This window comes from Miscanthus floridulus, chromosome 12 (assembly GCF_019320115.1).
Source record: "Miscanthus floridulus cultivar M001 chromosome 12, ASM1932011v1, whole genome shotgun sequence".
NCBI classification, from domain to species: Eukaryota; Viridiplantae; Streptophyta; class Magnoliopsida; order Poales; family Poaceae; genus Miscanthus; species Miscanthus floridulus.
The window spans coordinates 65,698,028-65,710,173 of record NC_089591.1 but is presented as its reverse complement, the minus strand read 5'-3'; the positions used below and the strand labels follow the sequence as shown (position 1 = coordinate 65,710,173).

At 49.7% G+C, this 12,146-nt stretch overlaps 1 protein-coding gene across 1 annotated transcript; it reads left to right on the top strand.

The window, feature by feature from the left end:
* The first annotated feature begins 370 nt into the window (after positions 1-370).
* Positions 371-2,101, top strand: LOC136496017 (aluminum-activated malate transporter 10-like). The gene is made up of 3 exons (XM_066491769.1): positions 371-716; positions 825-965; positions 1,092-2,101. The coding sequence occupies exons 1-3, from the start codon at positions 371-373 to the stop codon at positions 2,099-2,101; spliced, it is 1,497 nt and encodes a 498-aa protein (XP_066347866.1).
* The last annotated feature ends 10,045 nt before the right edge of the window (positions 2,102-12,146 follow it).

The window sequence follows — 12,146 nt, the reverse complement described above, 5'->3', positions numbered from 1 at the left end:
GCATGTATGCTGCATATTTGCGTACATTGAAGCTGCATGGCGCTTTTCAGATTTGTGCGCAAGGTTGGTCAGCGCCTCCACGCCTTACACGACCGTGGCCTAACATCATCAGTCTCTACTACCCACTATATATACGCGTGACTCGTCCAGATTTTTCCACACTCTCGAAAGCAAGCAGAAGAAGAGCATCGGCCTAGCCGCCAGCTGATGAACTAGGGCTCTCTACTGAGCTCCTCGCTCCACGTCTACTTGCATCCTCCCTCCTCTCCTCCTACACTCTGCATGCGGTGCCGGTCAGAGGCCCCTTACACGACAGACAGCCAGAAAGGTACGGTGCAACGGAACTAATTAAAGCAAAGACAGGGCATCCATGGAGATGGCGGCGGCGGCGAAGGGGCCTAGTGCCCCGGAGTGGCGGGTGACGGTGCCGGAGGGCGCCTCGGTGGCGGTGGAGCACGAGGCCTGCCAGGCCGCGCGGGCGTGGGCGTGGCTGGTCTCGTGCGTCCTCACGCTCAGGGACAGGGTGCTTGGGTTCGGCCAGCGTGTCTGGAGGATCGGCGCCGACGACCCCAGGAGGGCGGTGCACGGCCTCAAGGTCGGCCTCGCCCTCACGCTGGTCTCCGTGTTCTACTACAGCAGGCCCCTCTACGACGGCGTCGGCGGCGCGGCCATGTGGGCCGTCCTCACGGTCGTCGTCGTCTTCGAGTACACTGTCGGTAAGTTTAGATGCACGTCGACCGCATGTCCGCATCCCATGCCATGCACGGAATAATGTTTGCTGCACTGCTAAACGTACTGGTGGCTCTACATTTATATGCATGCAGGCGGCTGTGTGTACAAGGGGTTCAACCGAGCCTTCGCCACGGCCAGTGCCGGTGTGATCGCGCTTGGCGTGCATTGGATCGCCAGCAAGTCTGATGACAAGTTTCAGCCGTTCATCAGAAGTGGCTCAGTTTTTGTGCTTGGTACGTACCAAAGCCGTATGTGTAAATTGCAAAGTGCACTTTCGGGGAAAGAACGAAAGCGTGCACTGACGTATGAGTACGAGTTATGACTAACATAGCTGCGAAACCTGTTGTACTCACTCACAGCTGCGATGGCGACGTTCTCGCGCTTCATCCCGACGGTGAAGGCGCGGTTCGACTACGGCGTCACCATATTCATCCTGACCTACAGCCTGGTGGCGGTGTCGGGCTACCGCGTGGACGCGCTCGTGGCGATGGCGCAGCAGCGGGTGTGCACCATCGCCATCGGCGTCTCCATGTGCGTCGCGATCTGCGCGCTCATCTGCCCCGTGTGGGCCGGCCAGGAGCTGCACCGCGCCACCGTGCGCAACATGGACAAGCTCGCGGACGCCGTCGAGGCCTGCGTCGAGGGCTACTTCGCCGCCGCCGCCGACGGGGAGGAGGCGAACTCCATGGAGAAGGCGGCGGAGGGGTACAAGTGCGTGCTCAACTCCAAGGCGTCCGAGGACTCGCAGGCCAACCTGGCGCGGTGGGAGCCCGCGCACGGCAGGTTCGCCTTCCGCCACCCGTACGGCCAGTACAGGAACGTCGGCGCCGCCATGCGCCACTGCGCCTACTGCGTGGAGGCCCTGCGCGGATGCATCCGCTCGGCGGAGATACAGGCGGCGGCGGCGGCGGCGGCAGCGGCGGCGCCCTGTCACGCCAGGCGGCACCTGGCCGGCGCGTGCGCGCGGGTGGCGGCGCGGTGCGCGACGGCGCTCAGGGCGGCGTCGAGCTCCGTCGACACGATGACGACGTCGCGGGGCCTGGACTTGGCCGTGGTGGAGATGAACGCCGCCGTGGAGGACCTGCAGGCCGACCTGAGGGCGCTCCCGTCCAGGCTGCTGCTTGCCGAGGCAACGACGACGGCAGGGTCGGCGGCGGCGGAGCCCGCGGCGCCGATGGTGGGCGCGGCGCAGCTGTTCACGATCACCTCGCTGCTGATAGAGGTGTCCCTGAGGATCGAGGGCGTCGTGGACGCCGTCGACACGCTGGCGAACCTCGCCAACTTCGAGTCAGCAGGCGACGAAAACGAAAAGCCCGCGAAAAACGTGATCAAAGAGTCGGAAGGGAATGGAACGATGAAGACGGCCTAATCGGATTATTGCGCCAGAATTCAGTCCACCACCGGTAAATGAAGATGACAATGAGTCGAGCCCGCTGGCCCGATCTGATGGGGGTTCGCGGGTTTCACTTCCGTGTTTGGGTCACACCCTTGGAAGCAATCCTCATGTTTCCAATGCATTCGAAGTTCAAATGAGACCTAACATGAAGGGAATCACGTACGGAGTCTGATTGAGAATAGTATGGTGTCATCCATCACGATTTTGGGGGATGAGATCATCATCATTTCTCATTCCTTAAGCTTGCTTGTTTGTAAAGGATGAAGCGATGGTAGATCTACACATTTCATTTCCCGCAACCAAACAAGTTGTGGTTAGGTTCAGATTTAATTAAGATTGGTGTGTCAACATTTGTCAAAAAAAAAAGACTGGTGTGTCAACAACCTAATCCTGAAAACCTAACACGGTGTAAAAAGGCTGCTTTGGGCAATGGAAAATGCATGATAATCTGCTGAAAAGCTCATCAGGAGCACTGATCCAGCACACCGCCATGCATGGCTCAAATTACGCTCTCTTAATATCTCCTACTACAACTAAAAAGAACAAAGCATGAACGTGGGTCCATCGTCCTACCTGCTGCGTTCCCGTATCCTCGCTCCGATGCGTGGCCGTCCCTTGCGATATTTAAAAGGAAATAGCTAAAACGAAACCTGCTGCTGTGATTCAGCCCTCAAACCTCGCTCCCGTGATTTGAAAAATGAAGGATCACTCCCATGATTCATTTGCACGGCTACGCATCCACCGAGCCCCATCGTCGCCCTCACCGCATCGCCGCCGCACGCGCCCGCCCGGCTCCCGCACCCGCTCACAACCTGGCCGCGCCCGCCAGTGCGATCTCCTCCCCGCTCTCCTCCAATCATCCCCACAGCACCCCTCTGCCGACCGCCCTCACCAACACCTGCGACCCCCACGTGACTAGGGAGCTGGATCGCCGCCACCGAGGACCACCGCCACGCCGTCGCTCCCAGCTCCTAGGTTCTCACCGACCACCAGCATCCACATCGGTGTCCGTATCTACGTCCCTGATCAGGCTCGCCCGCATCTGCGCCGCCAGATCTTCATCGGGCCCTTCACCGGCGACGAAGACCCGCGGCAGCAGAAGCCGGGAGGGCGCCCACGCGTCCCTCTTCCCGATCCGGCTCGTGTCTTCGTCGGTCCTAACTGTGCTGCCAAATCCTCCGCTCCTGCCGCACTTCCACCTCCCTCCCGTCCTACGAGGAGCACCACCAGGTGTGCCAATCCCTTCTCTTCCCTTGCTGCTGTGCGAAACCGAGCACCCAAACCCTTACCTAACTTCGATCTAATTACATGTGTGTAAATGTATTATGCCTGCTAACTTCGATCCCTTCAAAGGTTATCACTGAGGATTTAAGTATTGTACATTTCTTTGCACTGCTTCTCAAGAGGATTGTTTCTGTTTATCGCTTGACACAGGGTTTCTGGTTGACATTTCTAGATGTGTGATTCCTTTTAACTGCTAATTTTTGCTGTGTTTCTAAGGGATTAACCCGTAGCAAGTTGTATCCTTCTGATAAGGTACTCTCTCAATCTTCAATTACTGCATGCTTAGTTGCTATATGAAACTATCCTGCCATAAAAATAATTGTATAACTATCATCATTCACTTCATCACTTGATCAGAGTTGTAGGGCATAACATCTAAGCACTTGGGTTTACTGTATGAGATCAATGTTGTTGTTCAAGGCATCACAAACATTTTAGTTTACCGTTTTTGTTGTCTAAAATGGTTTTACTAGTAGACTTGCAGTGCATTAGCAGCTTGGTCTATATTATTTTGTAGATTACCATACCCAATCAGCCAACTTAGAAACTTATTTCTGAAACTGATCAGTACCTAATGCACTGAATACAAAATAAGATTGACCTATATGATTTTTTAACAATTTAGTATATTTATCTAGAGCAAATCTACCTATGTAACAGTTCCTGCCGCTAAGTAACAGTTCCAAATTATACTGGTGCATTAGCTGAAAATATTTTTCTCATGCAGTTACTAAATCCATTCAGCCCTGCGACTAAGTAACAGTTCCATGACCTGTTTATGGTTGATTGCTTACAACCCTACTAAATGTTTGCTTCTCATTTGCACTACTGATCTCTGATGGTTACCCACCAAAAGTCCAAATCAGGGCAGGTGGTAAATTCTGCTTCACCTGATGATAACATTGTCAACGTGGATATACTTGCCTTCTGTGTTGGCATGTGCCCTTTAGTAACAACATGATGAAGAAAACTCAATCTGGCACTAAAATAAGAGACCTTTGTGTCTAGCCATGAGATATTTGCATCGTAACAAGATGGACCATTTTAGATCTATTAAATGATCAATATGTCATGCATCATATGCAAACCACCTAAATTTTCATGTAATCATATCTTAAGGGCCATGTGATTCAGTTCATTAGCTCTTATGTCTTATGGAGTTGTACTCGCCAGAAAGTTTGAGCAGCTTATATCTGAAGGACGCTGTTCTAGCAGTGACCAAATACCAAGATGGGAATAGGATTGGGATGCATTCTTAGAAATTAGGAGCTCATCGTTTGGTGTCTAGGACTACGATATACATATAGGGTTTAAATGCAATCTGATTTTGCAGTTACGGTTGAGCTTCCTTAAGTTGTAGTGCAGCATAATTCAATGAAGATGTAATGGAAAATAGGTTGGTGTTGATGTGTGTTTTCTATTGCTAGAGGACTGAAATGTGCTAGAGGCTTAAAACTCCATTTTTGGTCGACCTGCTGCTAAGAGGACTGAAATGTACTAGAGGCTTAAAACTCCATTTTTGGTCGACCTAGAAATGTCTGTTTCGTCGATGTGTCTTCGATTCACTACTGTACTCTAATGATCTATTATTTTTCAGAAATAATGTATTACCATAGGGTGTTATAGTCTGGTGCATATTTCTAGGTCATTCTTCCTTGGTACTTCCTTTAGTGAAAGGAACTGACTGTATATTTCTAGCCAAGTACACCCTTTGTTTGTAATTATATGACATTTAGGACAAGCTAATATATGTCACTTCTTTATTCTCAAAGCTCTGTTCACAAGCATGTAGGTAAAAAAAATATTCATAAGCATGCTTCTTTGGATATTCCATTCCATCTGCATTTATTTCTTTTGTGTATGAACCGTCGTCATGGAGATTAGAACGAAGTATGTTTATTTCATTTATCCTGCCTCACAAGATAAGAACAGTGATAGGAAAACAACAATAGTTCATTTTTCTCTCCAAGGATCAATTTTGCCCCCAAATAATACAGCATCCCATCAATCTAATTAAGGGGATGGTTTTAGCAGACTAGCTTCTCTAATCTTCTCCTTTACTTATTTGTGTAACATTTTAACCTTTGGTGTGAAACATAGCATGCAGACTAACTTCTCAAGCATAGCATGCATGACTTCTAGCATCTGGACCCGATTTAGTAATTTTTTTTGTGTGTTGGTTTAAATTACCTTTGCTTTGCTGCAAATAATCCTTTGTGGACCTGTAAATTTTTTCTCAGGAAAGCAAAGCATTCTCTATTGATTAACCTCACCTGATATGATTAATCCTACAACAAAGAGGCACATGCCATGTTTTAGATATGTGCATTTCCTTTTTTTTTTTGGCTGTGATTGTTTCAATATCATCAATTGCCCTTTTTCATATCTAAAATAGTAAAAGTGCAATGCGGATTTTATCTACATCTTTCCAGATCTAAATGCAAACATGGTGGACAAAGACTACATCACCATTAGAGCGATTTTATCTACACGTAACGATTGGGTTGACATGATCAATATGAAAATGATTGATATGTTCCAGGGACGGCGAGACAGTGTATCATAGTTTTGACTCCGCGGTAGATGATCCACAGTAACTACTATCCATCGGAATTCCTTAACAGTCTGACCCCCAACGGGCTACCTCCACGCTGTCTTGAAGCTCAAGCTCAGGTGTCCTTGTCATATTGCTTAGGAATATTGACCCTGCCAATAGGCTATGCAACAGTACAAGGCTAGTGGTGCGGGGGTTCCGAAGAAATACAATCGATGCGAAATCGTGGTGGGGCAGCATGCTGGGAAGCGAGTATTCCTTCCTCGAATACCACTTATGCCCGTTCAATGATGAGATGTTCCCGTTCCAGTTTAAGATGAAGCAGTTTTCTATCAGGCCGAGCTTTGCCATAACGATCAACAAGTCACAGGGCCAAACTATCCCGAACATGGGTGTGTACCTGCCCGCACCGGTGTTCTCTCACGGTCAGTACGTTGTAATGTCTAGAGCCACATCAAGAATGAATATTAAGATCCTTGTCCTCCTGCCTGATGCGGATGCATAGGAGGATGAGGCTAAAAAGATGGAGAAGAAAAATGCTAAAAAGAATGCCAAGGGAAAAAAAAGAGAATGTGTCAAATAAAAAAGATAAGGATAAGAAGACCCTAATAGTGGATGGAACTTTTACGAAGAATATTGTATTTAAGGAGGTTCTAACGCCATAGGCAAGGTAATAGAACATTACTAACACATACAATGCATTTTCTATTCAATTAGATATTGCACAAATAGTATCTCACTAACGCGATGTCGGTGCCATGGATGCGGCGATCGCTCGAACACCGGCATCCATCGACAGCATGCCAGCGAGCGTCATAACGGACATACACAAGATCGGGAGGAATAGCAAGGTATGGACAGACCCTGATGAATTCCGTCCGGAGCGGTTCCTCGCGGGTGGCGCGGCGAACGCTACTGGCGCTCCTGTACGAAATAGTCATTGAGATCGCCGGGTTTGTTGCCGCGACCTCGCCACACCCGATGGAGGAACTCTGTAGCCTCCGTGGCACGTACGTGTCCGCAGTCCACCCACGCATGAGTCACATTACTTACACATTTAATTTGTCTACCTGTACCGTGCGTGTGTCTTTGCAGTTGCCAGACCATGCGCACGGCGTGCATGGAGCGCGTCGTGAGGAGCCACGTAGTGCTAGAGCGAGAGGAATCCATGAGGTGGTAAGACCCCAACCGCTACCTCGATCTCGTCGACAAATTGGCTACCACCGGCAGCTCGGAGGCCTGCTTCGTGCTCGGTCTCAAGCTAGTCTTCACGCAGGGCCGCACGGACCCCGTCGGCACTACCTACCTCAGACATGCGGCCGCTGCTGACCACAAGGTGGTGCCCTACATGCTCGGCGTCCTCCTCTATGGGGACAACGAGGCCGAGCAGTACATCAGGAAGGCGGAGGGCGAGGGCGAGGATGTCGCCCACGGATGCAAGCCGAAGGCTAACAGGACCAACCGGGAGTGCGTGAGGTGCCGCGAGCAAGCTATCGACGCGGTTCGGGAGGTGTTATGGAGGGTGGACGGAACGATGGACCCGGTGCTGATGCCGCCGCCGAAGGTAGGTTGTAAGGGCAGCGACTGCGGCGTGGCGGAATGATGGACCAGCGGCTGCGCTGTCTTTTGTAGCGACAGCTGTAGGATTAGGCACGAATACTCCGAGTTCTATATATCGCTGATCGTGAATCTTGTCACAGACACTTAAGTGGATATCTTATTCTACAATATATGTCTATGTGGAATAGATCAAAAGCCACACATATTTATACGGTGAGTATAACACTTTGTTTTAAGTTTTTGTGGAAGATTTTTCAAGAGACACAGTATTACCCCATACGACAAGCACTAATATTGACATATATACTTGAGCCTGTGTACATGATGGTATGGAGATGTGGCGGAACTTATTCGTGGATTTACTGGTGCACGAAAGAAATGGATATCGGAGATTTCTTCCTGCCGATATAAAACATTATCTTAGACGTATCACGGAAAGGTTTATAAAGTAGAGTTTGTAAGCCTGTGACGCCGCGCTCTCCGTGATTGTTAATTTCACAAACTTTACTTTTTGATTAATGGTAACTTTAACGTTGATATTTAATTTTTACAGTATTGTTATCTTATCTGCGATCCGTGTGTTTTTAGGCCTCGTTCGCTTCGCTGAAAAAACAAGTCGAAACACTGTTCCTCCTGATTTATTGTGAGAGAAAACACTATTCTGGCTAAAAAAATAAGCTGAAAAAGACGGATTATAAGATAAACGAACAGAACTTTAGTATAAAGTGTTAGCTATCCCGTAGTAAAAATCTAATCATGAAGTCAGCAGGTAAGCCTAGTGACTTCATGTAGTACATATGTAAAACGAAAAAACTTCAAAAGTTTAATCTTTTCATTTCCTTCCATAGTTTATCAAGATTTGGGAGCTCCTGAGCGGCATAAGCCAGGTGAAAGGTTATCAGATTCTCGGTATGCTTTTCGTTGCATTACAGCGATGCGAAGCACTGGAACTCTACGCCGACGAATGAATTCTTACCTGAAAAGATTGCAAAGTCTCCCTGAAACCGACTTCAATGGTAGATGACGTTATTCTTATGATCAGTATGACAGGACACGCCTGAAAATCACAGGGACCCCGACCCCATCACCACACCCTCTCCCCCCCCTCGAGTCTGACGGAGACGCGGGAGAATGACCAAAAAAGTTTGGTCAGACCATTTTTCAAAACAAAAGTTTGGTCGGACGACAGACAGGCGAATGAAAGTGGACGCCATATAAGCACAGGCTTGTATTAGAAAGTCAGCAAAATGGGAGGCAACAAAGTGATCTGCACATTTTGTGTGATCGATTGTGTAGAATATCTGGCTATGTCGCAAGATACTGCATGTGTTCTTCATTCTGAACTTCGCTTCTGCCGAACACCGACGTTTGCTTGGCTATTTTTTTGCATTCAATCAGCTAGTTAAGTGACCTTGGTTTGCTAAGCCTACGTACGAAAAAAAAGTTATTATAGGAAAATACTGTTCTTTATTGTCGTCATTCCGTTGGCGACGACAACATTGACGTCCAATTATAGAGCTCAGCCATAATGGTATCTAAATAATTCTACTTTCCAAGTTATACTTCATTTTAGTTTTGACCTGAATTAAATTTCTCTATTTTTTTCTAGAAGGGAAGGGAGATTATATTAAAGCTCGACACAGGTATCCCCAAATTACAAATGAAAAAAACTGCAATAAAAATTACATAATATTCTATCCAGATTTTTCCATCGTCTTCTTTTCCAATGACTTTCCTCGGACGTTGGAACCAAAGTGCGGTCCTTATGCCGAATCCAACGACCAGCACAAAAATATTGGACATGCCGCAAGATCCAACGCTTCGTAACCAGTCCAAAATGCATCTAAATCGATAAAAGAATATTGACAGTTGCATCATCGGATACAACATAGGATGCAGATTCATCACCTCGAGACCTTGATTTCCTCTCAGATCGATGACCTGAAGTCGTTGTCCTCGTAGGGGGCGCCCAGAAGCACCCCTCCCTTACTAATAAAGGCTAGAAATTGGTCGCCTACGGATGAAGTCGACGCCTACAACAACGATTTCATCGTGGCAATCACCAAAGTCATCGTAGGACACACGATCCCAATAAAAAATCATCTGATTTCGCCAAAAATTTTATTAGGATTCAACCATAAGACACTAAAAAAACTACGGGGAAAAGGATGGGTCACCTCCCCTTCTTATTTCTGTCAGACATACCAGAGAGGAAAAAGGAGAGGGGGCCCTTGGCAGCGCGACAGGGGTGGTGCGAAAGCAAGGAGCATGAGTTGCTATACGGCGGTGGCTCTACCCTAGCTAGGCAGGCGTTGTGGTCGGGAAGGTCTCGGAATTGTTAAATTGCCTCAAAAATTTTAACTAAGTTTTTAGAAAAAATGTAACAACATCTACAAGTACAAATATATGCACTATCAAAGACGTATTTAATGAAAAAATTAATATGAAAACACTTTGATATTGTAGACTGATGATAGTTCAAAGTAAAGAACTTTGATTTAAAGGATAAAGATAAAAGTGAAGTATAATTTAGAATGGACCGGAGTATAAAGAAAAATGGCCCATTGTGTTGGCTTCACAGGAACATGATCAAACATGGAAATACATGTACCTAATGCGCGTGCTAGCTCCCAGTGGGTTTGTTAGAGATAGAGTCTAACATGTTAAGCAGTCTTAACAGTAATCTTACTATTTTTAATTGAAGGTTTCATGTTAATTTTATGAGACGTATTAAGAAAAAAACTAAATTCTAAAAATTCTCATGATAACAGACATTGATTCTATTTTCCTTTGAAAAATTACCCACCTCTATCATTATTATGTGGATTTGTGATATTATTTTCTACCACTAATGGTAAAAAAACGCCCTTTAATTGTTGGCATCTTTGTTTTCAAATTCAAAAGATGGCAACGGGATGGGTCTAAACCTGAAAACCCATGGGTTATAGACCTGGCGGGGGCGACAACGGGTCTACTTCTCGCTCACGGATCTTTAGGTTTGGGAACTCGAAACTGAGACAGATTGGGGTCGGATTTTGATTCTCCCCCATGGGTCATCGTTAGGGAGCCAAAGTTTAAGCAGCTGCTCAAAAAGCCCAGCATACCGGCCCAACTAAGGAAAAAAGAAGAGGCTTTTACATGTATGCCATTAAAAAGTTTGTAATTACACATAAGCCATTAAAAAAATTGACCGCACACGAGTGCCATCGTTCTGAAACTTCTTTGCTCTCCAAGCCATTCCGTCGGTGGTCTAGTTAGTTTTTCACCGTTTCATGTGGGCCCGATCAGTATAAATGTCCATAATACCCCTCTCATCCTTATCCTCTCTCTCAAACTCTCTCTCTCTCTCTCAAACTCGATCTCTGAGCTCGGGCGGCCGGAGAGGGAGACGGAGCGCCAGCGGCGCGGGAGTGCGCGTAGCGGCTAGCGGACGCGGACGCAGCGCAGGCACGCGCGCAGCGGGACGCGGACACAGCGTCTCGGGCAGCACGGATTGAGGACGCGGAGGCGGCGGCAGCGCGGGCAGCCGAGACTGCGCGCCAGGCAGCGACTGCAGCCCAGGCGGTTGCGGACGCTGCTCTGGCCCTGCACGCGGAGGCCGGCCGCGACCTGGAGGTGGACGCGGGCGCATGGGAGCCACGTGACGAGCAGGCTGCGCTGGAGTCGCGGATCCAGCGGGACTTCGACGCTCGGGATCGTCAGGATGCACGGGACAGGGTTGTACCGTCACCCCCCATGCGCTGGAGGTGTTGCGGCCGACGACGTGGGACGCGTCCGGCGGCGGGCGCGAACGGGTGCTCGTTGGAGCTCGACCATCGTCAGTCTCGCCGTTCATCCGTTCCTCCCCCATCTCTCTCTCATTTGTTTCCTTCGGCGACGAATGGGTGGCCCACGGGCACCACGAACGCCGTGCCCGGCGACAGCCATCCCCGGATGGTGTGGTACCCCTGCCCAGCTTCCTCCTCCTCCTCGGATCCTTCTTCTTCTTCGCTCCTCCGCCTGCCCTTGCCGCACTCGCCGTCCTGCGACTGGTGGTGGTGCGGGCGAGGTTGTGGAAGCTACGCGTGTCGGCCTCGTAGAGCTGCCCGTGCTAGTTGCCGATGCTGGGCCGCTGGTCCAGGAGGCTGTAGGGGCTATACGACTCGCCGAACAGCGGCAGGGGCCAGTGCGGGCCGTGGCCACCCTCCGAGGCGTGGCGCTGCAGCTCGCGGATCTACTCCTCCGTGGGCCACCGCGTGGGGCGAGCGTCGGTGTGGCTGGGCACGACGAACAAGCACGGGTTCGCCTCCGGGACCGCCACGCGGTAGTTCCGAATGTCGCGGAGGAGCTTGGACGCCTCGTGGAACGGCCGGAGCGCCCTCACGGACCCCTGCTCGCTCTGGACGACGCGGCGGAAGCTGCACTGGTCGAACACGTACGACTGCCGGCCCTGCTCCTGCTCACGCTCATCTCCCGACGAGCCCTCGCCGCGCCGGTCGCCACGGCGGTCGTGCTCGTGCTCGTGCTTGCCGCCCCGCTCCTCCTCCCTGCACTGCTCCACGCACCGGGCGCGCTGGTGCCAGGGACTGTCCTCGCACCGCCGCGCGCACCGTTAGCACTGTGGGCCCTGTGGCTGTGCCT

Coding starts and splice junctions, on each gene's coding strand:
- LOC136496017 (XM_066491769.1), top strand. CDS start 371: ATGGAGATGGCGGCGGCGGCGAAGGGGCCTAGTGCCCCGGAGTGGCGG. Junction 717..824: donor CGTCTTCGAGTACACTGTCG/GTAAGTTTAGAT, acceptor ATATGCATGCAG/GCGGCTGTGTGTACAAGGGG. Junction 966..1,091: donor TGGCTCAGTTTTTGTGCTTG/GTACGTACCAAA, acceptor ACTCACTCACAG/CTGCGATGGCGACGTTCTCG.